Genomic DNA, 25,958 nt, shown 5'->3' on the forward strand with positions numbered 1-25,958 from the left:
AAGTTATTATCTGTCACCTTCTCAAAACTGTTCCCCAAGGCCCGAGAATATGGGAATTCAAACACAAGTTTTGATGACTTAACAGAACATTGGTTTGCTCATAATTTCACAGTGTCAAATGTATAAATTCATCATATGCTTGAAAGGATTTTTTTCTAACAGTTTCAAGCCATGATTTCCTATGTGATACCCAGGGAACCCACCATTTGGTTACAGTATTTTTGCAAAAATATTTCATTTTCCAGTATGACTTTGAAAACCTCAATTGTTCATGCTTTTGGAAATTTCAGTGTTTCATACTTGGGGGAAATGTTCTAGGTAATAAAGGATTCCCTGGAGTTGAAAAGCATAAATAAGTACCCGAAGAAACTGTTGACCTCCCCAGGCATCCTTTGTGCTGCATGGGATGTGTGGCCCGGGGGACCTCAGTGAAATTCAGAACGGTTGGGCTTACTGGCCTTCAATGCCTCAACTCTTGTGTGGGATCCTACGCCCACTTGGTGCACTGGAATGGGCATTTAAAATGCAAGTCATAGGGGCGCCTGGGTGGCTTAGTCGGTTAAGCGTCCGACTTTCGCTTAGGTCATGATCTCGCGGTTCGTGGGTTCGAGCCCCGCGTCGGGTTCTGTGCTGACTGCCAGCTTGGAGCCGGGAGCCTGTTTCAGAGTCTGTGACCCCTCTCTCTCTGACTCTCCCCTGCTCACACTGTCTCTCTCTCTCTCTCTCTCCTAGAAATAAATAAAACATTAAAAAAAATTTTAAATGCAAGTCATAAACAAACCAAATGCAAAACAGATCTCCATACCCCGCTGCTCTGGGAAAGGCCAGCCGGCATGCTTTGATTTTAGAATAGAATACAAATTCCTTAGAATACAAGGCCCATGGATCTGACCTATTCCCGGACCCTCCACGTCTGCACCTGCCCCCCACTTCTCTTCCCCTTCAGCTGCTTGCATTTTCACCTTTCGAGGAACTCATCTATGACTCCATTTCTTTTTTTTTTTTTTTTTAAATGTTTTTTTATTTATTTCCAGGAGAGAGAGAGAGAGAGAGAGACAGCGAGAGCAGGGGAGGGTCAGAGAGAGAGGGAGTCACAGACTGAAACAGGCTCCAGGCTCCGAGCTGGCAGTCAGCACAGAGCCCGACGCGGGGCTCGAACACGAACCGCGAGATCATGACCTAAGCGAAAGTCGGACGCTTAACCGACTAAGCCACCCAGGCGCCCCTCTATGACTCCATTTCAATTTTCTGTTTGTTTCCTTCACGGCACTTGCTACCACTTGTAACGATCATGTTTATTTATCTATTGTGCATTTCCTGTCTTTGATCTCAGATGCCACCCCCCAATGGGTACGCCCTTTGTCCACGCGGCTCTTTGCTGTACTCTCAGCGCCTAATGAGTGCACATTTATCCATGAGTGACCATGTGAAGGAGGTGAACACAGGCAGGTATTGGGAGGAGTGACAGCCAGCCGCTCCATGGAGGTCACTGCGCTGAGTCCATTCCAAGAATATAAGGCACCGGGTGCAAGGAAAGGGGAGTCGCCGGAGCAAGCTGGCAAACAGAGCTGTGCTCTCATCTCTTCCCACACTGGTCATCAAAGCCGCCCTCTTCCCACTTCGAGAACACCGGCGAAGCAGCGAGAACCACAAGCCCCGAGGCGCGGTTCGGGAGAACTGAGGGCAGGAAGGCCAGTGCCCGCGTGCCCGCCCGCCAGAATCAATCACTTAACCAGCGGTGTTGGCGGTGCCGATCCAGGAGGCAAACACCCACCAGCCAGTGACCGACACTTTGTGCTGATCCAGTGCCCTCCACTCGTGAGGGCACCAGCACCGTCCCTCAGGCTCACAGCCCTGCTCTGAGGAAGGTGCATTCACAGTTGCGCGTTGTGGATGCGTGTGAAGAGCCGGCGGTCGGTGGGCTGGAGCACTGCTCCTGGGCGGCAGGCTGATGCCTGGCCTCCGGGGGGTTCTCGTCTCCATCCTCCCCTGCAGACTCAGAGCCTGAGCAAAGGGGAGTACGGCCAGTCCTGTCATCAGCTCGGAATCGATGGCAGCAGGAGGCCTGATGACAGCTGTCCCCAAGAGAGGGAGCTAGCAAGGGCTGCAATGCTTGCCTGGCTCCAGGGAAGGCCGGGTGGACATCTTGGGGAACAGTTGGGTCCATGTCATCTCCTGTGCTGTACGTTGCTTCTCTCCCAGGCAGGATCGTACAAAGAACGAGGTCAAGCCAAGAGAAAGCGTCCAAGAGCCTCCCAGGCGGGGGCAGCCTCAGGGCAGGCACACCTGGGGATTCTTCAGGAAGAGAACCAGTTTCTGGGCCACGGCGTCCAGCTCACCCGAGCCGGCATACTGGAGGAGGTTGCTCTTGCGCACAAAATAGTGCTTCAGAAAGTGCTGGCTCACACACTTGTGCAGCTTCCGTACGAGGCGCAGGAAGGCTTTGCCGAATGCCTGCCAGTCTTTCAAGTGGGGGTATTTCTCACAGGTCCAGAAGAGCACGGTCTGTGGAAGGAAGAGGTGGTGTCAGACATCGGTCCAGGCAATTGGAGGAGAAGGTCTTCAGAAATGGTGCCCAGCTCATGTGGCATCGGCAGGAGGCAGAAGGGGGGCACGCGGGGCAAGCTGGTCCCGCCATGATTTCAGGATTCCCACCCTCAGGTGGGCTTGAGGGTCTCCTGCTGGGTCTCCTGCACCTCTTTGTTCATGGCTTCTCTTGCCACTGGCGTTTCCAGTTACCACCGCTCTCCTTAAATCTGCAATCTCCCCACTCCATGCCTTTGCCTCCTACTTTACAGGGAAAATGGAAGCCTTCCTGGCGGCAAACCAGTCTGCCCACATGGGCATCTTCCTCTCCCTCTCTGCTTTGACCACCCCGCCTGCCCAGGCGAACCCCTAAACAGGGCTTGGGATCTCTCCTTCCAGGGACTGTGACTGGCCTCCCTCTCCCTTGCCCTTACCCTTGCCCTTCCACTGCTGGCTCTTGAAACTGTTCTGAGCTCTCTTGCCCCACCCTTTGCCCCAAGGCCAAGTCTGCCTCCTGACCTCTCACATCTCTGCAAGTTCAGACTTCTCCAAAGAACCATCTCAATCATTTGTCATCATTTCCACTCCTCCAACTGCCATTCAGTCCACTGCAATATGGGCTTTTCCGGCATGGGTCCTCAGGGCCAGTGATCTCCGTGTTGCTAAGTTCAAGTCCGACAGGCCTTGCCCAGCCCTGGCTTTACCTGACCTTCCAGTGGAACAGGGTTCTCTCACCCACACCCTCCCTCTTGAGCCAGTCTTCACTGGGCTTCCAACCTTCTGGGCTCTCTGGGTTTCTCCAGGTGTCATGGCTACTCCTTGGCATGTCATCCCCTTCTCTGCCCCTCCCCCCTACCCCAGGGCTGGAGGTTTGGAGGCGCAGTTTCACACCCTCTTTTTCTCTTGGTCGCCCTTCCTTCCTCCCTCGGCAGCTAGAATCCCCACCAAATGAACAGAGGTCGCTCACAATTTCCTTTCCCAGCCATGGCTTCTCTGGGATCTCCTCACCTGGTATCTCCTGGGAATCTGAAAGTTATCACCATCAACATGTCCCGACTGAACTCATGGCCCCTACCCCCCCAACAAAGCTGGTGTGTTTCCAGAGTGGCTTATCCAGCCAGTCATGCAAGATACGGCCTGGAAGTCATCCCTCCCTGACCACCCTCATCAGGTTCTGCCAGTTCCTCCAAAGCGTTTCTCTCGTCTACCACGTACGCTCATCCAAACGGTCTTCTTCCCCTTCCATCCCACCTGGGCCGCCGCCCTCACTCTTGTCGTCAGTGTGTCCCCATCACGCCGTGGCCAACGTGAGCTTTTTGGGGTATAAGTCTGTTTCTTTGTGTCTGAAATACTTTAGGGGCGCCCACGTGGCTCACTTGGTTAAGCGTCCAACTCTTGATTTGGGCTCAGGTCATGATCTCACTGTCCATGAGTTCGAGCCCCGCATCAGGCTCTGCATGGACAGTGTGAGGCCTGCTTGGGGTTCTCTCTCTCTGCCCCTCCCCTGCCTGCACGCACATGCTCTCGCTCATGCTCTCTCCCTCAAAACAAATAAATAAACAAAGCATAACAAGAAATAAAGTCTTCCCATCGTTGGTTAATGAGAAATCACAACCCTTAACATGGTTCGGTTTATGAGGTTTGCACCCTACCTTCCCTTCCAGCCTCATCTTGCCTTCATCCTACGTTCTCTCCTTCCAGACCCATTGGCCTCGTTTCATGCTCTCTTCTACCACAGGGTGACTTCTTTCATAGCAGACTTCTGCGTGGAGCACACTTCCTTCCCCAGTTTGTCGAGAAACCTCATCCGTCAGATCAAATTTCCCTACGATACCATTAAACATTCTCTTCACCACGTACTTCCCATAAGCACTACGGATCACAAGAGTTGTTTCCGTACTTAATGTGATCCCCTGCTGGATGGTAAACCCCACCCAAGAGGAGAGCGGTACCTATTTTCCTCACAGTTACATCACTAGCACCCAGCAGGGGAGCTGGCCCACTGGAGGCAGTCAATAAGCGTTTATTGACTAAGTGAAATAATCAATGTTAAGGTTTAGATGTTGAGTGTTTTTAAAATATAGCCGTTACCAAGAAAGAAAACAGCACTTTTGGGTTCACAGCAAGACACTGAGTGTGTTTTGATTTTGAGCACATTGTGCAAAGTAAATGAGTTGGAGGTGATATCATGCTAGACAAGATAACCTAGATACTAAACAGTTCGGGGCACCTGGGCGGCTCAGTCGGTTAAGCGTCCAACTTCAGCTCAGGTCATGATCTCATGGTTCATGGGTTTGGGCCCCACGTTGGGTTCTATGCTGACAGCTCAGAGCCTGGAGCCTACTTTGGATTCTGTGTCTCCCCCTCTCTCTGCCCCTCCCCAGCTTGCACTCTTTCTCTCTCTCAAAAATAAACATTAAAAAAAGATAACCTAGATACAAAAAAGTGTTTTAACACCTCTTATAGTTAAGCTTTTCTCTCCCCAAGGAAACCAAAGAAGTTAAGCCTCTTACAATCAACCCCCGTGCCTTCGAGTGGGTTTTAGGAATAAATAAGCCAATGAAGGATAAACTGTTCATATGGAGCTGCTGGGGGGGGGGGGGAGCCACTCTGGGGACGGAGGAGGGAAGAAGCTCATCAGACGGTGTCAGACCGAAGGTGGGGTGACAGTGATGGGTACATCCTTCCCGATGCCGTTTGGCAAGCCAGTCTCTTCTGCCTTCCCCAGGCTGAAGGCTTGGCAAGGATCCCACACACTCAAGCTGTCATCGGGAGGGTGTCTAAAACCATAGTCAGTGTCCAAATGTGAGTGCATCCTGCCCTTGGGCCCAGGTGGGAGACTAGAAGAACAGGCCGACAGTACTGCTTCTGTCCTTCCTGGCCTTCTCAACAAATCCCCCACCCCTTTACCACGTCTGCTCCTGAGCCTGCACGGTTCTGCGCCTTGTACAGGAGTTTGGGAGAACTGAAACAGAGCACCTTTTAAGGGGTTGCCCTAAAATCCTCTAGTGATTGAGAAACCACTGGAACAAAAGTAAATTCTTGCATGTAATGCAGTTTTGACAGCAGTCAAGGGCTGGGAGCCCTGTGGTGGCCCTATTCCATCTTGTCTAAAATATTCATGTCACTTAATGTGTTTCCATCCGTCTTAATTGTGAGGCAATGAACTCAGTGGTCAAGACTATGAGCTTCAACAGGAGATAGAAAGGCCTTTGGGTCTCGGCTCTTTTTCTTGTTAGCGTGGCCTGTAGAAAGGCCAGCAGGAAAGAAGCTAAATCGGAAGAACCAACTAGATGACCTTTAGGAAGCACGTGTCCTCAATCCAGGAGAACAGGCGGGGGTTTTTAGGGGGATGTGCTTGGGGTTGAGAATGTGGAGGCTCCAGAGAGAGGGCACATAAGATATTAACAGATTCTAGGGCAGGCCAAGGAGGACAGGTTATTAAGGAAGATAAGAAAGCAGAGCCAAGACTACTGACTTCATCGGGGGAAAAGTTGAATATGATGTGAAAGCATTCATTCATTTGCCCAACGAGTATTTATTGAGCAACTACTAGATACACCGCATTGGGAGAGATCCTAAGGGTTCATTAGTAGTTGCTGTTAAATAGCTTGCATTGGAGCTGGATGGGGAATACAGGGTCAGAAGATGGGGGTCCACTGAACGAAAGGGGGGCACAGCAGGAGGGCGCAAGGAAGACACCACACAGACAGGGGACCTGCACTTACCGTGTCGAAGGGCTCACGGGGAGAAGGGACAAATGCTAGCTAGGCTCGGGCTGTGGGGTCTCAGAGTCCGCCTCGTCCCAACCCCAGGGGCCATACAGCGTGTTCACGAACGTCTCATGCACTGTGTGGTTGCAAATTTGCAAAAGAGGAGCTCAGAGTGTGAAAGCCGCCTCCTCAGGGGGGACCCCCGATCTCTCAGCCCAGGTCAGGTTCTGCGGCTCTGCGCCCTCATGGAAGGAGGCTCGCGTCCTCCCTGGCGCTCTCCGTGCTGTGTGAGGCCACACGCGCCTGGGGGACCCTCTGACCAACGCCAAACCCCGACCTCCAACGCGAGAAGGGGCCACTTCCGTGTTTCCTCATCCCATGCCTCCAGGTGCAGCGCGCACGGCAGGTGCGGGCAGGTGTGGCCCACAGCAACCTCAGTCAACATCTGCGAGCGAGCGAGCAAGCGAGCGAGGAGCCGCAGTCGCGAGCGCCTCGTGTGGGGACTGGGGGCGGCGGGTGCCTCGGAGTCGGGGAAACCCCTGCCGCGTGCTTCCGACCCAGCGGTTCAGGGCTGTGGCCAGGTTCACGCGGCGACCTCGCCACATATGCCCCTCCCACCCCCCACCCCCGCGGCGGGCATCGCCAGTGGCCACACCTCGTTAGCTGGGAGGACTGAGCGAGTCCTCACGCCCGGGGAAGCCGTGAGCCCCGCTGGGGTTCGAGCTATTTGCAAGCCTTCGTCGGGCGGGAGGTTTCTGAGAGGCGGAGGCTGGGAGCACCCATGCCGAAGACCAGCGAGGTTTCTGGCCAGCGTTGGTTTGGGGGGTGAGATTAGCAGAGGGGAGAGGTGGGGGGAGACGCAAAGCCGGGAAGGACAAACAGCAAGGAAAGAGGGCCAGCGGGGGAGAGGCGCAGGGGGCGGGAGGGGCTGCGTCGGCTCACGTGCGTACATCCGGGGTTTACACGTCGCCGTCGCGAGCAGCCCCTGCTCCGAGATTCCTCGCACGCGCGCGCACCTGTCGTGAGCGGCTCCGCGCAGGCGCCGCAGCGCGCGCTCACCTGCAGGTGGTGGGACGTGAGGACAGGCCTCTTTCCCGGACACCAGACGTCCTCCTTCATCTGCCTCAGGGCCCGGAGGCACTTCCTGCGGCAGCCGCCGTCTTCATCCAGCTGGGCCAGCAGCACCTGCTCGGCCTGCAGGAAGCTCTGCTGCCAGTGGTAACGTGAAGACGCCAACAGGGCAAACCCGAACGACTGCGGAGAGGAGACCGTGAGCAGCAGCAGGAGCCGGGGCCTGGCGGCGGAAGGCCCCCTCGGCTCTGGGGGCCGGGCCGGCCAGGAGGCAGGCCGCGTCTCCCAGGCGGGGACGCCAGAGGCCGGGGCAAGCCCCCTTCCTGAGCGCAGTGCCCTGGTGACGCCCGTACCCGCTTTGGGGAACTGGTTCTCCGCGCTGAGCCTGCACCAGAATCACCTGCCCAGCAGGTGTCATTCGGTGGGTCCAGGGCAGGGCCCGGGACTGGTCTGCATTTCTAATAGGCTCTCAGATCCTGGGGCCCGCACCCCGAGAAGCGCTGCTCTAGCGTAAGCCCTCGCCTTTCCCTCCAGAGCTCGTCAGCGATGCTGCGGTGGCCACGCGCTGCGCCCCCGGCTCCCCGGTACCTTGATGCACTCCACTCGCTGTCGGGAAGGCCAGCGCGTCAGGCAGGGCGGCCAGCGGGCCTTCGCCGACCAGGCAGTGGGGATCTCCACCGCGGGGACCAGCTCCAGTTCCACCTGCCCTGCCGACGTTTCCACGGCAACCCACACTGCCGAGCGCTGTGTCAGCAAGCTGACCTCACCTGGCGGGAGATGACAGCGGGGCGATGAGAGGGAGAGCCTGGCGCAGTGCCAACGTTCAACGTTCGGAGAAGGAATTTGGGGGCCGCGGCTGTGACCAGCTCCTCGCAAGGGGTGAGGCAACTTTCACGTGTCAGGAGCACCCCCAGGGTGGGGTGTTTATGTCAAGACTAGACAGTGAACTGAGTCAATATCCATAGAAATGTTGCTAGAAAATCTCATTGTCGGTTGTTTCTTTTTCCTTTCTCCCCCACCCCCAAGGCTTTTATGGTACCTTTTCTTATAAGTTAATGGATTCTTGGGGCGCCTGGGTGGCTCAGTCCGTTAAACATCTGACCTCAGCTCAGGTCATGATCTCAAGGTTCATGAGTTCGAGCCCCGCGTCGGGCTCTGTGCCGACAGCTTGGAGCCTGTATCCTGTTTCGGATTCTGTGTCTCCCTCTCTCTACGCCTCTCCCCTGCTTGTGTTCTCGCTCTCGCGCTCTCTCTCTCAAAAATAAAATAAAAACTTACATTAATAAATTCTTTTCAGAAAGCTCAACTGAAGAGACAGAAGACAAAGAAAAGATGTAGTATTTGCTGGTATAAATGAAATGCAACCATTGTTCCATGCCTCCCCCCACCCCATTCCACCCAGATGTCCTGACCTTGCTGAGGACAGCCTCCATCCCCTTACTCATTCACCTGCCTCTGGTGAGTTCGGCTTAACCCGCCTCTCCCCTGACTCCCAGCCTCTCAGACGGCATGGCTTTGTATCCACCATCCATTCAGCCAGCCTAGCCTCAGATGTGTTTGTCATCCTAAGCCCTTGTAATTATAAAATACTTCAAAGTGCTCAAAGCCATGCGCTTAAACGGTCAAAGGAGTGGAAAGAAGCCCCCACTGCCTCTTCCAACCAGGCAAAGAGAGGGAGGGAAAATAGAGGCATCTGATGGTCCCTTTCTGTTCCTCTAGGAGAACTCATTGCCAAGCTGCTCGCCCTTTCTTCAAAAGATACACAGTCGTTTCGTTTGTTTGTCTGCCCTCATTACGGACAAGGATAAGCAGTCCCTTGACTCGGGATCTATTGTTTTCCTCTTTGCCCAGAGAAGAAAATGGAAGCTCACTCACTAATTGTGTTAGGCTGTTCAAAAGGAAAACATTCTTCTCCTTGGCTGGGGTGTGAGAAAGAGCTGATCGTCTGCATATCATGAGAGCTGCCCAGACAGGAACATGACAACATCTGGCACGTTGGCATTATTTCCTGAAGGCATCTCATCACCCTGGCCCAGTTCTCGTCTGCACTTTCACTATCACCCGTGTTGCAAAGTTAAGAGGTTAGTGCCTGCTGGGGCCTGCCCGCCCCACGCATACCCGGCTTCTGCCCTGGCTCTGCTTTCTTGGTGTGTGACCTCCTACACGTTACCTCCTCTCTCTACACCTCAATTTTCTTGTCTATAAAACAGGTAGAAAATGAACTCTTACTCAACAGCATCCTACACATGATAAAAATCCATTAAACATGTGCCCTTTCCATTATGGAACCTTCCAGAACAGTTCGGTCTAGACAAGTAACTGAAACGTGTGCCAATTCCATTATGGAACCATCCAGAACGGTTCTGTCTAGACAAGTACATGTACATTCAGATCCTTCCCTTTCTGCACACGTGGGAGTGCACCTTGTTGGGTACTTCATCACCCAGCACAAGGATTTTGCACAGCTCTGTGTGTACACACATCAATGTACCCCATTCTTAATGGCTGCGCAGTGGCCCGAGAGTCAGAGGCAGCACAATTTATTTTGTCAATTTCCCCTTGTAATTGACATTATTTCTAGTTACTATTACAAAGCCTATGGCAGTGAATACCCTTGTACATATTTCTCTTTAAAAATATAGAACTCCCTTATGACCCAGCAATAGCAGTGCTAGGAATTTACCCAAGGGATACAGGAGTGTTGATGCCTAGGGGCACATGTATCCCAGTGTTCATAGCAGCACACTCAACAATAGCCAAATCATGGAAAGAGAATAAATGTCCACCAGCTGACAAATGGATCAAGAAGGTGTGCTTTATCTATGTAACGGAATGCTACATGGCAGTGAGAAAGAATGAAATCTGGCCATTTGCAGCAACAAGGATGGAACTTGAGGGTGTTATGCTGAGCAAAATAAGTCAGGCAGAGAAGGACAGATACCATATGTTTGCATGTATAGGAGGATTAGGAGGAACTTAACGGAGGAGCATGGGGGAGAAGAAAGGGGGAATAGTGGGGGGGGGGAGGCAAACCATGAGAGACTCTTGAATGCTGAGAACAAACTGAGGGCTGATGGCGGTGGGGGGTAGGGGAAGGGGGGTGATGGGCATAGGGGAGGGCACTTGTGGGGATGAGCACTGGGTGATATATGGAAACCAACTTGACAATAAACTATTTAAAAAATTATTTTTAATGTTTATTTATTTTTGAGAGAGAGACAAAGACAGAGCATGAATGGGGGAAGGGCAGAGAGAGAGGGAGACAGAATCTGAAGCAGGCTCCAGGCTCTGAGCTGTCAGCACAGAGCTCAATGCAGGGCTCGAACTCACCAACAGTGAGATCATGACCTGAGCAGAAATCGGCCACTTAACCAACTGAAACACCCAAGTGTCCCTACATATTTCTCTTTTATGTGTAGGAATGTATTTCTAGGACTGGAATTGTTGAATTGTCAAGTTAAACACTTTATAAAAATAAAAACAGATGAATCACCCTTTAAAAGGGAGGCACCAATATACACTTCCAGGGACAATGCATGAAAAGGGCTGATGCACCTCACTCACCCCTACACTGAGCACAATCACACTTCTTCATCCCCATCAAACTATGAGGTGTTTTAATGCACAGTGCTTCAAATATATGTTAGATGGATCGTGTTTTCCCACTTTTTTACTACTAGTTTATATTCTTTTTCTGTGGGTCATTTTTTTGGGTCATTATTTCTATTAGTCTACTCATATTTTTTCTTATTGGTTTACAAATATTCTTCTATAATGAAGGAAATTAGCAATTAGCTATTCTTTTTCCCAATGTGAACAAAATGTGTGTGTGTGTGTGTGTGTGTGTGTGTGTGTGTTGTTTGTGTGCGTGTGCACATATACCACACGGTGGTATACAGATTAAGATTTGGGGGGACGCCTGGGTGGCTCAGTCAGTTAAGCGTCTGATTTCAGCTCAGGTCATGATCTTGCAGTTTGTGAGTTTGAGCCCTGCATCGGGCTCTGTGCTGACAGCTTGGAGCCTGGAGCCTGCTTTGGATTCTGTGTCTCCCTCTCTCTCCTTCCCCCAGTTTTCACTCTGTCTCTCTCTCTCAAAAAGAAATAAACACTAAAAAAAAAAAAAAAAAAAATTAAAAAAAAGATTTGGGGATTGTCAAATTTAATCAGTCCTTTATGGCTTCTCAATTTTGTGTTTTGGCACAAATCAGTGGTTTCCAAATGTGGCATCTCAAAACACTGGGGTACAAAACACGGCAGTCAGAGGGTGTTATAGAAATGTGCTAAGAACAAAGATCTGTGGTTTGTGAGTAATTTGCTTTTTAAAAGGAGTATTCACGTTTATGAGGCACCTGGGTGGTCCAGTCGGTTAAGAGTCCAACTTTGGCTCAGGTCATGATCTCGTGGTCCATGGGTTCAAGTCCTGTGTCGGGGTCTGTGCTGACAGCTCCGAGCCTGGAGACTGCTTCAGATTCTGTGTCTCCCTCTCTCTCTGCCCCTCCCCCACTCGCACTCTGTCTTTCTCTCTCTCTCTCAAAAATAAACACAAATTTAAAACATAACAATACCCACGTTTTTAAGTTAACATCAGGAAGGGGTGCATAAGCCAAAGCCCATCATATCTACGCCAGGGCGGTAATCCATTTAACTCTCAGCAAATGCTGTATGGATTCCATTCTTTGGTCTGTCACAGCAGAACAAAGAGATGCTTTGTACTGTGAGGATCAAACAGTTATAAGGAGCACACGATCATGGTCTCCTTTTAGGGGCACGGGCTTCAGGTTAACACCCAAGCAGAGGAGTTTTAGAGCAAATGGAAAATGCCAGAAACTGCCCTTGTCCTCTTCTTGACCCGCTCACCTGAGAGCTGACAGGTTCCAATTGCGTTTTCTACCAGCTTCCGGAACACCTGGAGGACCTTGGCGGGCACGATATCTCCCTCAATGTTCACGTCTGCCTCATGCCACTGCCATTGGCTCTTCATGAACTGCTCCACCGCCAGCCACTGCCGCAGGCCCTCGGGGTCCTGCAAGGGACAGGGGAGCCTGGCGCCCTGCAGGGTGTAGTACCGCCAGCGCTGCTTCCTGGCCTCCCTGTACCCCGCCAGGCCCTTCACCGGGACTGTGACAAGGAGCTGGCTGGGGGCCAAAACCTGGGGTTCAAGAAGGGAGAGAGAGGTGTGAGTTCACAGACTCAGGAGGTCACAGAAATCCTCAGGGAGCCGACCTGTTGAACCGGGCAGCTCAGTGAACTACCCAGCCCTCAGCAATGCACCGAGATGGGCAGAGAGCTGCCCCTGTCCAGTCACAGGAGGCGTCCGCCCTTGTTCTGCCCCGAACCGCCGCAAGGGCTCTGGCAGGAGGCTCACTCGCGGAGTCCTTGGTGTCGGGAATCCGCAAGGAAGAGAGTGAGCCTGCCCTGGAGTCCTCAAGGGCACCTGAAGTCCAGGGGGAGACGAGAAAGTGGGGAAGGGAGATGGTACATATTGTGTTCTGCACATACTCAGCACCACCATTCTCATGCCGTTACACAGTGAGGCGGCACTTCCCAGGTGAGGAATCTAAGGCTTGGAGGGGCTCTGAGATCTCCTGAGGGAGGCGCAGCCATTCAGTGCTAGAGCCAGAAGGTGAGCCTGAGCCCGCTGCTCGGCTGGCTCTCAGTCAGGGAGGAATGAGCTGGAAGGGGCAAAGGGTCCCGTAGACGAGGGGGTGGGAAGAGGTGAAAGCATTCAGCAAAAATGTCACCCTTCCTTTTTGCTTGTACCAATGACCCACAGCCCCTTCGAATGACCGGTCCTTACAGTGTCACAGGTGAAACAAAAGGCGGTGGCTGAGACCATGTGAGCTGTTGAGATGATTCTAAGTTTCATGGAATAAGGCCAACAATCAGGATCTACCTACGGGTACGGGTTAAGCGGGGGTCAGGGTGAAAGTGGTCAGGTCAACAGTCCAAAGGAGAGAACACACTGGCCGGCGGGGCACTGCCCCCAAAGGGAACTTGACACCGCGGGCCACGTCACATGGCTGCCTGCTCCACACTGCCCCGCCCCGCATCAGTCAGCTGTATACTGGACGAGCCACCTCCCTCTCGTGGAAAGTTCTGACAGTGGTATTTGGTCAACCTTTGCTCAGGACCCTGTCTTTGGCCAATTCAGGGGCGAAGAGTCACATGACTTCTGGTGCCCGTGGCAAGGCGGTAGCATTATAAAAGGGAACAAAGTGGGGCACCTGAGTGGCTCTGTTGGTTAAACATCTGACTTCGGCTCAGGTCGTGATCTCATGGTTCGTGAGTTTGAGCCCCGCGTCGGGCTCTGTGCTGACAGCTCCGAGCCCGGAGCCTGCTTTGGAATCTGTGTCTCTCCCTCTCTCTCTGCCCCTCCCCCATTTGTACTCACTCTCTTTCTCTCTCTATCTCTCTCTCTCTCTCTCTCTCTCAAATAAATAAACATTTAAAAAAATTTTAAGGAACAGATCTAAACTATGGCACTCACAATCAATACATTATTTGAGTCCACTTGCATGTGAATTCAAGAGTACAACAATCATGTTACTAGTCACATCAATGATGCTTAATTAGTGCTTGCTGAATGTGGTCCAAGATCAAATAAAATCAATTTTTATATGCCCCACTGTAACTAGTGATGTAACTGTAACATCAAAACTTAATGTGCAGGACATGATGCCTATAAATGCAGGATGTATTTTAAGCTGTGGATTCTGAGGCCACAGAAGGAAACCTCCTCCGATAGAATCCTAGGAGAAATGGTGATGTGTTTCTACTCCCTGTCACCAGTCTGTATGTGTCTAATGCAGGTGGGAAGAGTGACAGACGTGGGCAAACGATGTTGTGACATGTCAGGATCCCATCTAGTTTTACAATTTTTATCCCAGGGTGAGTCCCCCAAGTTCTGCGCTCTGACTCCAAATCCGTAAGTCGCAGAATCTTGTGGGTGGTCCTTGTGCCCAGCAACCTTGAAGCGTCCTGGACCAGCAAGTCTCCTCCGTTCAAGTACTATTTCTTCTGCTGAGCCACTTATTCTGCCGTGGGCCACACAGCAGGCTGAGTGCTAGGAATGGAGTGATCCATTAACATGATCTTTACAAACAAGGAGCTTGTAGTCTTGTGTGAGGGACAAGGCATGAATACATAGATATTTAATGTGAGTGAAGGGGGTCCTTATGTGTCACAGGAAAAATTGAGGTAAAGGAGGACTCAGAGGCTCACTCTTCTCATCGCTGAAAGGCAGCGAGCCATGTCTGTTCCACAGTTGTCTGTAGGTGTGAGTGAGGCAATTTCTGTGACAATGGCTTGGCCCAAACAGCAGGGTTGCAGGAAGGCTGGCTGTCACCCATGGCCCTGGTGGCTTAGAGCCCTGTCCCCAGTGGGCACAGCGGGGCTGCTGCTGCAGTGTCTAAGGGCCACCTCTTCGTCTTCTTCCTTCCCCCACCTGCAACCCAGAGACCCTAACTTTCAGGTGATTTCCCACCAGTGCCCTGAGCCCCCTCGCGCCAGTCCCCAATCTATTAAGTAGGTGCTTCATAAATGAATGTGAAGTTTAACTAAGCTTTGGCTTTTACAGCTAGTGTGCTTTGGAATCAGAAGCCCCGGGCTGACTTCCGACTTTAGGGCCTAATAGGACGTAGTCAAATCATTTGACTTCTCAGTGGCTCCATTTTTACCATCTGCAGAGGAGAAACACGAGGGTTCACATGAGGCAGCACCGATGGAACGAGCGTGTAAATGATAAACACTAAGAGCACCTGCGGAACATGAAGTCTTATCGGTATTCCTAGCAGCGCGATGAGATGGGCCCACCCATATTCCCTGGCTCTCTGGGAGGCACTTGCAGTACCAATGAGCCCTGGTTACCTTAATGTTCCCGTTGTAGGTGTCGGAGTAAGGCACAGCCTGAAATCGGAGGTCTTGGAGGCTGATTTCTGTGGTCAGACGGTGGACGACCCTCTGCACCTCCTCCACAATCTGGGAGATCTGCCGGCTCCTCAAGTCCACCTGCGTGAGAGGGGTCGGCACGGCAGTCATCCCCGGCGCAGGCTCCGGGCACTGGCACAGGGAAGTGATGAAATGGGTCCAGGGCTGGGCGACCACAGGAGTGCACTTGAACAGCCCCGCCCACCCAAGAGCCCCAGGGGAGATGAACTTGGGTGTGATGGCCCCCGCTGGTGGCTCAACGTTCTTCTCTGAAATAGAAGCATTCGTTCAGTATTTATCCAGTCCCTGCTGAGTGGTGAGGGCCTGTCTAGTGAACAAGAAAATGGTGGACAAGATAGACCTGTCCTTGTATATACAGAACATATACATACACACATGTACACACACACACACACACAGATACATGTATATATGTACACACATGTATGTGTACGTATAATTTACTATCAGGTATGATAAACCCATGTGGACAAATAAAACAGGATAAGGGACTGGAGAGTAAGGGGGCTGCTATTTTAGATCAGTTGGCCAGGGAGGGCTCCTCTAAGGAGGAGACATCTGATTGAGCCCCATCAGCAATGAGGGAAACCAATCCCAGGGCCCCTAAAGCGGGAGGGAGCATGCTTGGCAAGACTCAAGGACTGGCAACGAGGCCCCTGTGGTTGGAGCCTGGGAAAGAGAAAGGACTGTGACAGGGGATGAATTTGGAAAGGCTGGCTGGACCAGGCCATCCCCCCAGGCCATCCCACAGGACTTTGTGTGCCACGGTGAGGCTATAAAACGGGGTAGAAAGGTTGCCGTCCAGGTTGGCGAAGATGAAGCAGCTCAACGCTTATAATCATGCTGCAGACGGTTTCCAGCTTACGTTGGCCATAAAGGATGGCTCTCCTCGTCCCGGTACTCACCCCTCCTTTTGCTACTAGACTCATAAGAAAAGGCACATGTTTATGTTTCTTCAGACTCCACACTGCAAGTTCCCCCAAATCAGAACTGCCCTAAGAAAGTTGAACACCAAAGATACATACCTTCACAGATACTTAAAGTTTAAGGAAATAGGTGTTTGTGGGGAACACAAAGGAACTTTTAGTAAATTCCAGAAAACTTACAAAGATCCAAGAGAAGGAGAAATGGGAAGAGTCCATAAGGGTTTTCTGAAATGGAGGGCTCTGTTCTGTTGCTCAGGCAGCACCTATAGGCTGGCGCCTTGACGAGTGTCCCCCTCGAGGGGCTGCTGAGCCTTTCCAGGAACTGACTGGAAGCAATATTCGATATACCTAAACACAACGTTCACCATGAATCTTTATATCCCTCCCAGTTTTGTATAATGGCTCTTTCTATGTATTCTCGAGGAGCTGAAGAGTCCCATAAACTGGCCAAGAAAAGAAGTCAAAGTAAAAGAGATTTCTAGCTGCTTTTCCAAACTAAGTCATCAGTGAGCCCCATCACCCAGGACCTCATACTTCCCACCCACAAACCCAACCACCACATATGGACATAGGGCACAAGGGTTCACGTGCATCCATGTTGTATGTTACATGTATAAAGTAGATCCTTTATAAAGTTAGTTCACTAATAAACATTTATGTAGCACCTCTGTGTCCCGGGCACTCTGTGACATGCTGGGGCACATCAGTGGACAACACAGACCTAGCCGTGGCTGCCAGTGGTGGGGAAGGCAGGTGTCAGTACTGAAGAGAAGTGTGGGTGCCATGATTGGGACGTGTAGGGTGCCCCTGGGTACAACGGGGAAGATGGCTTCTAGTCGGAAGCCCGACGCTTGTTTTAAAGGTACGTATCCCTACACAGGGGACTGTCTTTGAAAAACTAATACCCTCCAGATGGGAGTAACAAGAAACATAAGATAGGGCCCCTGATCTTAAGGAGCGTATAATCCCACTGGAAATACATGATACACATGAAATAGTCTTTTCAAAACCCAGGTATCTTGTTTGACCTTAGATATGATGATCATGTCTATACAGGCTTTGGATACCATCTTCTTGCCACCAGCAGCCACCCCCTGCTCTCCAAATTCCTTTCCCACTACATTCATCATGGGAGAAGGGACCCAGGGCACCCGCCTTGAGCATTTGTCAAGTATCAAGATTCTGCATTTTCCAGAGAGTCCAAGGGGAAGAGAAAATGTGGTCACAGAGGGGGCATATCTTTGCCAGGCCAAAAATAAAGGAGAATGTGTTTAGCAGCCCATGATGAAGGGTCCTTCTCAGTGTAGAAATTCTTTGTGTTGGGATTCAACTCCACTTGACCCATTTTGTTGAACGCTTTATGCCAGGTTCTGTGCATACGTGTCAAGAGGTTTACAGACAAAGCAAGACAAATAAACTGGAAATTAAAGTCACGGTGATCTAGTGCTGGGTGGAAGTTTGTACTGGTTACTCTGGGTAACTATATGGGTATGGGTAACTAGTTACTATGAGTAACTAATTTCATCTAGCATTGGAGGCTGGGGGTCCTTCTGGGAGGCATAGTGTAGAGGAGTTGTCTCTTGAAAGATGAGGAAGTTAGCTAGAAATAGAAGGGCCTGAAGGTTGTTCTAGAAAGAGAAAATGGCAGACATCTAGTATGAGGAGCACAAGGGAGGAACTATAAGATTTCCTGTATTGTTGGAGAAGGGATTGTCCTGGAAGAGGAGGTGAAATGGGAGAAGGAGCAGCAAGAGGTCTTGAGAATAAAGGAAGAAGAATTTTAAGAACAAAGTCAACAGTGAGTGGCTGAGTAAGACAGGGCTCGAGAAATGTGCATCATGTTTGGCAACTGGAATAGGGTCGGTGTGTTCGAGGAAGGGGTGGGCATTAAGCTGGATTGAAGTGGGTTACGAGTAAGTGGGAGGTGAGTAAGCAACTCTTCCAGAAAGTCTGGCCAGGGGAGGGGAAAAACAAAACAGGATGCCAACAGGTTTTGTTTTTTTTTTTTGTTTCAAAATGACACACAGGTTTGAACATGTCTAAACACAGCAAGGAAGGAGCCAGAAGGAAGAGACAGCAGAGAATGAAACCACAGAGTAAGGATTTCCCAGCCAGAGGGTCTTGCAAATCCAGGAACCCGGTGAGCACTTTACCTTGGTGCATCAGAAGGAAAGAAAGACAGATGCAAACACAGATAAAAGGGTAGGGAGCACAGGAATGGGAGAGATTTCTTGTCTGGTGACGATTATCTTTATAGCGTAGGATACAAGGCAACATGCTGTAAGGTGGAGAAGGGAACATAGGGGACTTTGGGATGACAGACTTTGTAGATCACATCTCTAAGGAATGAGGCTCTTCCAGCATGTGAAGACTACCAGGGAGTCCTAAGATTCAGCTATGGGGGGTCCATGAGGCTGTGAGGTACAAGAGGACTCCGTTGTAAGATGATCTCCACACTGCGGCCCTCCAAAGGTAACCATGGAGGTGCAAAGATTAGGGCTTGCTGAGCAAGATCTGGAAAAGGATAAAGGAACAAGGGAGGGTTTCCACGGTGGGCCACGTATTCCAGCCGGGGGAAGAGAATGGACAAAGCCATTTCACAGATTAGGGAACACTGGACAAGTTCAGGGAACAGAAGTCTGATCAGGAATAGCGGGAGAAAGTAATACAAGGCTAACTAAATAGAACACCGCAGCCAGAATGGTTGGGAAATAGTATTCTCAAATGGCTAATTTCTTAGACTCCGTTGAGGACTAAGGCTCAGCCCCACAGCCTCCAAGTCCACCGATGTGACTTCATAGAATAAATGTCAGTAACAGAGTGGTGACTCTCTACACACCTGTACATTTTGTTTCCCGAGCTGATAAACAAATGAAAGAGTCATCACTGTATTGACACTGTCAAATAACGTTAAAAGCTTGAGAGGAAAAGTGTGTGCGCGCGCATGCACATACACACACGTGATGAGTAGCCTACTGGACACAGTTCTCCACTGTGAATCTCTTCTACAAACTATGCCCTCGCTTGATGGTGGAATTTTCTTACCGGGCAGAACTAGGCAGTTCACACACTCTCTGGGAGGCACCTGTCATCTCTTGCTCATTAAACATCTTTACGACCTGCCTTGATTTCTGAAGCCGAAAATCAGAAGAAGGGCACACTCTTCTGGGCTTAGAGCCACAAATTCTGATTTTGATTTCCTTTACCCCTCACTTCTGCTGTGGTTTTGACTCGGGACCTTAGAATTGGAAGAAACCTCAGAAATTGCCTTGCTTGGTGTCAAGTGATAGTAGGCTGGAGCAGCAGGTGGTCCTAATGTCATGCTGGCGGTCCGCAGTCGCGCTAGCCCCAACATCCAGGTTCCCTCGCTGCTCTTTCCCTCCCATTGCACCGGACCCTCAAGTAGACCCTCCAGAAGAAATACCTGCCTCTGTCCTCTTTCTGAACCTAACCACGCCCTCCCAGTCAAGGTCGTGAAATAACAAGTTCAAAGTCTCCATTTATTTGGGCATGGCTGACCATCTGGTGTCCCCTGGCACACCAGGGCAACACAGCAGGGGCCTCGATCCCACGGGTGACAATGGGCTGCCCCTCCTCGCCATGTCTCTGGCCGCAGTTGGTTGCGACCCACCCTCCTCTATGGACCACGTGTTCTCTCCAGCAGCCCCAGCAGCGATTTACGCCAAAGGTTCCCCAGGCTCCGTCCCACAACCCACCTGTCACTGGCCTCCTGTCAATCACGGCCCAGAAACCCCTCCAGCTGTCCTGACCACAGCCTAGTGAGGGTCAAGATTCCATTTTAGGGTGTGGAACAGCACAGAACAGGGCTGAGGCGGCTTTACAGGGAGGGATCCTAGGGAAAGAAGGGGGCGCCACCACGGAGACCGGAGATGGTGCCCAGCCCAGCCTCACAAGCCCTTCAGTGCCTGCCCGGCTTCAGGAAGTACCAGTTGTAGCCTTAAAGGAGACTTGTCACCAGATCGATTTCCTGGTATGGCTTTGAAACACATGCAAAGCGGGGAGGGGAAACACAGTAATTTAAGAAGAAGGAATCAAGGCACATTCAATCCAAACTTACCAACTCAGTGCCTGTATGAGTTTCACTCACCTTCTCTGACAATTAGGTCAGTGAAAAAAGGGATGCTTTTCTTTTTAAAAAGGCTGCATTTGTGAATGGAACACAGCACAAGCAGAAATGAAGTGGGGTGAAATTAGTCAGACATGTGACGGTAGATGTGGTTAGGTCATCTAATCCTCCCTTCCGTCACACTGACCCCAGAAAATGATGCCATGCTTGTTAGCTTGCAGATTCAGTTTCTCTAATTAAGCAGAGTTTATGCAAAAAGAGTCCTTGGAGGCGCTCCTTGAGAGTCTAGCATGTTTTTGCGGACTTCCGGGTTTCCAGGGCACCCATACGTGCCCACACACACGTACACACCCCCGTCCCGCTCCCGTCCCGCTTTCCTCCCCCCCAACCACAGCACCAGCCCGCTGTTGTCCCACACATCATCTGCTTCTATTAATAGCTCCCGTTCACAATTTACTGTTTCAAACATAAATTAGTGAGAATGCAAGGTTATTCCCTATAATAACACCATCTGACTCACTTGCATTCCGACATGCTTCCTTGAGAGAGATAGAGGGGCGGTGTCAAGTAGCATGCCAGGAATGTCACACAGGCCCGGCCACAGCCATGAGCGTGTGGCCGGTGTGACTGTCACTTACGATAAAAGTGCACCAGGGGGTAAAGGGCCGAGAACTTCCTTCCAGACATCAGGAAGTCAGAATTTTAATTCTGGAATTGCATTAAATCCAATGATCAGGGTTTTTTTTTTTTTTTTTTTTAATAAAACAGGACAAGCACCATATCTGTCCTCCAGGGGTTAATAATCTAAAAAGATGGAGATGCGGGTGCCTGGGTGGTTCAGTTGGGTAAGCGTCCGACTGGCTTAGGTAGTGATTTCACGGTTCGTGGGTTTGAGACCCGTGTTGGGCTCTGTGCTGACAGCTCAGAGCCTGGAGCTGCTTTGGATTCTGTGTCTCCCTCTCACTCTGTCCCTCCCCACACTCATGCTCTCTGTCTCTCTCTGTCTCTCTCTGTCTCTCAAAAATGAATAAACGTTAGGGCACCTGGGTGGCTCAGTTGGTTAAGCATCCGACTTCGGCTCAGGTCATGATCTCATTCATAGTTCATGGGTTTGAGCCCCGTGTCGAGCTCTGTGCTGACAGTTCAGAGCCTGGAGCCTGCTTCAGATTCTATGTCTCCCTCTCTCTCTCTGTCCCTCTCCCACTCACGCCCTGTCGCTCGCTCTCTCTCTCTCTCTCTCTCAAAACTGCATAAACATTAGAAAAATTAAAAACAAGAAAAAGATACCCAAAACACGACATCCCTCTCATTGAGCAGGCCACATCCCGGGCCTGTGTTTTGGGCACCATGTTTTGCGCAAAGCAGGTGCTCAGTGTGTGTTTATGGAGATATAGAGGGGTTTAGCAGAGCAAATATGACTTTGGAGTAAAAAAAGAGTGACTTAATCCACAGGAGCCCATTTCCTCCTCCGTAAAAAAATGCAACTAGTATGTACATGCCACATGGTTGGTGGCAGATTAAATGAGATACTACACAGGCTCCAACCTGCCGGTACCTTTTACGTTATTCTTGTATTATCCTCAATGAGTTCTAAAGATATTCTGACCACATTATGTGCAAAGATACTGTTTGAATGGCAAGGGGAAGGAAGATATCCAAGACATGATTCTCCCCTCCAGAAACTTCTAGAGAATAAAACGAGGTCATAGTTATGTTGCCACCCAAGATAATAATAGGAAAGGTGTCAAAAGTCGATATACAATCGATGGCCAAGCTGGGACCTTAGACATTCTCAAGGCACAGTACCTGTGGGGCAGGTGTGACCAACTCAAACACCCACAGGGACAGAGGGGGTCATGAGCAGGACAGCTGAGGGGGGCAGGTGTCACACCCAGGGGAACCTGTGAGCACAAACCATGTGGAACAGGCACTCAGCCCCAGCCCACGGGGCCTGTGATCGCCAGGTACCTTGATGCTTTCTTTTCCCTGAGAAGATGGAAATCTGGATTTCTGTGCAAAAATCCCGCTCTTATGAAATGTTTGTAACAAACATGAAAACATTTGAAACTACTCTGTAGGCCAAAGAAAACACATGCACAGGCTAGATTCAACGTGCAGAGCATTGTTTAGAAATTCTGCTGTTGGAGCTGCAGAGAAGCAGAGAGTGGAAAGATAAAGCATTACTGGGATGCCAGGCTAACATGCTTGGACTTTTCTCTTTCAGAAAACATAGGACCCTGGGAAAATGTTGGCCCCAACCCCTTCTGTTTCTAATAGCCCCCAAAAGGAGAAATAGTGGGAAATCACTTCGTCTGCTATAATTTTCATCAATGTAAGTTTCCCCTATTTATTTCTTTAAACGGTTTTGCCTAAGAAATCAACTTTCCTTATCACTGTGATCATGAACTCTGCCTTGTTTATCTATGAAAGCACATCCCTAATCGTAGTCAAGTCCGTACCCTTAGTTTACATGTTTTAGTTTTACGGGTGGCTCTGTGCCGTAATAGCTTCGTCTGTAAATGGAAAGCCTTAATTAAGTTAGATAATATTTAAGGTCCCTTCCAGTTCTAACACTCTAAGAGTCTGTGGCTCTCTCCAGAAGAAATTCAATGAATTTTTAATTGATGTGCACTCAACGTATGATATACATTTTTAAATCTAGCAGTTGTACAGTTTCCAAAAGGCATTCTTAACTTCACTTACTCTTTTCTCAGTGACCCCACTAAGCCCCTAGTATCAGCCCCATTATACAGAGAAGAAAGCGGAGGCTCAAGCAGGTCAAGTGCCTTGTGCGTCACTGTACCAAGTGCCGGTGATAGAGCTGGAGTTCCAACCCACGTTCTCTTTCTGTTCCACCTTCTGGACCCAATGGGCCTCTGACACAAGGCAAGTCCCTAAACACTTTTATAGGTGAAGGTCTTGATTCCTAAACAGCATGTTATGTATCTTTGGAAGCAGCCTTAAATCTGTCAGAATCTAGGTTGGTGGGGCGGCAGGGATGAGGTGGGGTGCGTGGTAGAGACCAGCACCTGTCCTTACCTTACTCAGGAGATAGTCTTCCAAGTCTCCTGTGGACGGGGACTTCATGGTTTCTTGGTCGACTGTTAGTAGAGCAGCAATGCTATGGTCCGTCACTCAAAGGAGGACAACAGGTGCAAGTTAGTTTCCCAGGAACGTTGGTCTAGGTGCTGAATTTCTTTGGCAATGTGTACACGGACCAGTGACTTCCCTTCCCAATTCTTCCCTCCAGCTCTCATGTTGGAATTGGGAGCCTTCGCATGTCATCTTTTGGGAAAGCATTTTTAGAAAGGAATTTAGAGAGGAGGGCTGATGAAATTGACACTGAATTGGAGTTCGACCTCATTTGACTCGACTTAGATCTATTGACGAGCACTTTGACCCAAGGGCAGTTTTCCAAGTTGCATGTCCCAGGCGAACACTTAAAAAAGTTCCATTCAAGATAGAAATGCTGGACTTGGCTTCTTCCCCGCCTCTTTCTGCTCTTGTCCTGAAACCGGATGCACCCCGCCGCCCAGTATCTTATATCTCCTTGTTCTTATCCTGTTGACAGTAAATATTCCTTGCCCTCCAATCCAGAAAATCCCACAGACTGATTTACCTTCTTTACAATAAACAAATAGGGAACTGCCAAACAAGTGGCAGGCACCGTCATTACACCTACAGACAAGCAATCGGGTCTCGTCAACCAGATTGGGGCACAATAATTTGCATGTGGAAAAGCACATGCATGTGAGTGCATGGGCGCAGAAACATAGAGGTGCACGCGTGAGAGAGCGCGCGCGCGCACACACACACACACACACACACAGAGGCACAACCAGGAAAGGCAGGACAAGGATCTTTCTGCTCACCTGCTGACCTTTAAATATAATCTCCCTCTTCTCACTTGAAAGCTGGCAGTAAAAATAAAGTCAGTGTAAACAGGCCCCTTGAGAGTCGAGGAAACATTCTTGTCTAGTTTTGCCAGCAAAACCATGTTGGAAAGCAGCTCAGGCAGTAAGTTCCCAGTCTGGCCGGCTGGGGCTAGTTTTATTACAGAAAAAAAAAAAATTCACAGTGGCCTGATCTCCCTGAAACTGGTAAACATCAGAGACTGCTATCAGATAATCTGAAGAAATCAGAGAGCTTCGGGGAACCCAGCTCCCTGCTGAGCAAACAGTCTTTCCAGACCCACCTCGGAGCGCTCAGCAACTGTTGGGTGCCTGGGCTACCTGGCTGCCCGCTGCCACAGCGTTTGCATATCTCTGCACTCTGCTGGGTCTGAGCACATCTGGGCCGCGCCAGCTCCCTGCTCCACCCACCTCATAAATCTCAGCGTTCACACCAGCCTCTATAGATCTCTTCTGTGAAACACTATAGCAAATCGAAATAGTCTACGTAAATGTTGCAAAGCTACCCCGCCCCCAAACTGCCTTGACTTTCCATTTTCTTCTATCTGTAACCCAGAGTTTCCTTCCCATGATTTCAAATGCTCCGGAGTATTTCAGAACCTTCTTCCCTTGGCTTACCACTGGTCGGTCAGTCCAAACTCAGTTTTTCGCCAACAGGACCTGAGCCTCTCTCCCCAAATGTCCTACAGTGCAGGAGTCTCTCTCCACCTCGTTTTCAGTTTTACCAAAGCCCTCCTGTTTCTCCCACGAGCTCCTGTTTTTGTCCTTACTTTGGCTTCACTGTAATCATTAACTCAGAATTCCGATTCCTTTGGTGGGGCCTTGCCTACAGCTCTAAGTTTCCCCCAGAGGCAGGTCATCAGATGCCCAAACTTGTCTCATTCGGTGCCTGGGGCTGCCCTCCCTCGGTGGCCCAGCACTGCCACTGATTGAATTATCAAGACTGTCATTCTCCTGTCGCTAGGGCTCAGTGATGCTTCCCAAATGGGCACAGGGACATCAACCAGCAGGCCAACTCCAGAGCCTGGGAGAAGGAAGAAGTCTGCGCTCAGGGCGGCTTACTACATTCTCATTCTACCTGGGCGCCCTACCTGCCAAATAGGAGTTCTAGAAACACAACCAGTGCCTGGCTCCCTCATATAGTTCCTCACGGGCAAAGGGTACAGTAGATAGGGCAGTCTCGCGGGGCAAGGCCTCTGACTCGAGGACCTTTCTTTGTAGATAAAGATCTCTGGCTATGTGGCTTTTGGATTAGCAAATATTTATTGAGCAACAGTCTGCCTAAGGCACTTTGTTGGGCCATAGAGAGGGATTCAGATTCTCTTCCTTTCTCAGGAAATATATATCCTCATTTCTCATGACTCATACCAAAGGCAAGCATGAACACGTAAACCGGCTTTGGCCCAAGTTCTATTGTGAGGACCAAGAAATTATGTTTTCAAGTCAGTTTCACAAGGTACTCGAAACCCTAAACCATCCATATGCAAGCCCTCGGGAGATAATGTCACCCCCAATTCACCAGCAGAGGTGTTTGCTACTGATTTACCTAGTGGCTAGGGTTCTCATCCCAAGGAGGAAGGCTGGCTTGATCCAAATCAGTCTTACATATACAGATTTTAACAGTTCATCAAGGTTACAAACTCTGACTTACTCTTTCAAAAATTCCCTTAATTCCAGGGTGACTTAAATCTGCTCAAAGGACCAGACGGAGACAACTGTCCATGCTGTGAGGAAGTCCCCAGCAGTGAAGAAGGCAGTGACTGATTCTGTCTGTTCT

The 25,958-nt window shown here is 50.3% G+C and overlaps 1 protein-coding gene across 11 annotated transcripts in view; it reads right to left on the reverse strand.

The window, feature by feature from the left end:
• Nucleotides 1-1,280: 1,280 nt before the first annotated feature.
• Nucleotides 1,281-25,958, reverse strand: part of MAB21L3 (mab-21 like 3) — a 32,189-nt gene continuing 7,511 nt past the window's right edge. Inside the window, exons 1-10 of one of the 11 annotated variants that reach the window (XM_039242736.1) lie at nucleotides 24,800-25,145; nucleotides 24,143-24,184; nucleotides 23,310-23,555; nucleotides 16,364-16,531; nucleotides 16,163-16,252; nucleotides 15,177-15,317; nucleotides 12,168-12,459; nucleotides 7,899-8,077; nucleotides 7,299-7,493; nucleotides 1,281-2,505 (exon numbers count right to left, since the gene is read on the reverse strand). In XM_039242736.1, coding sequence (XP_039098667.1) covers nucleotides 2,272-2,505; nucleotides 7,299-7,493; nucleotides 7,899-8,077; nucleotides 12,168-12,459; nucleotides 15,177-15,317; nucleotides 16,163-16,252; nucleotides 16,364-16,399 — 1,167 coding nt within the window. In that variant the 5' untranslated portion in view covers nucleotides 16,400-16,531; nucleotides 23,310-23,555; nucleotides 24,143-24,184; nucleotides 24,800-25,145 and the 3' untranslated portion in view covers nucleotides 1,281-2,271. Of the gene's footprint in view, nucleotides 2,506-6,044; nucleotides 7,494-7,898; nucleotides 8,078-12,167; nucleotides 12,460-15,176; nucleotides 15,318-16,162; nucleotides 16,253-16,363; nucleotides 16,532-23,309; nucleotides 23,556-24,142; nucleotides 24,551-24,799; nucleotides 25,146-25,958 lie in introns of those variants that run through there. The other 10 variants (XM_039242740.1, XM_039242737.1, XM_039242739.1 and 7 more) reach the window with 10 other exon arrangements.

Source organism: Hyaena hyaena, unplaced genomic scaffold (assembly GCF_003009895.1).
Source record: "Hyaena hyaena isolate Hyena2069 unplaced genomic scaffold, ASM300989v1 scaffold_217, whole genome shotgun sequence".
NCBI classification, from domain to species: Eukaryota; Metazoa; Chordata; class Mammalia; order Carnivora; family Hyaenidae; genus Hyaena; species Hyaena hyaena.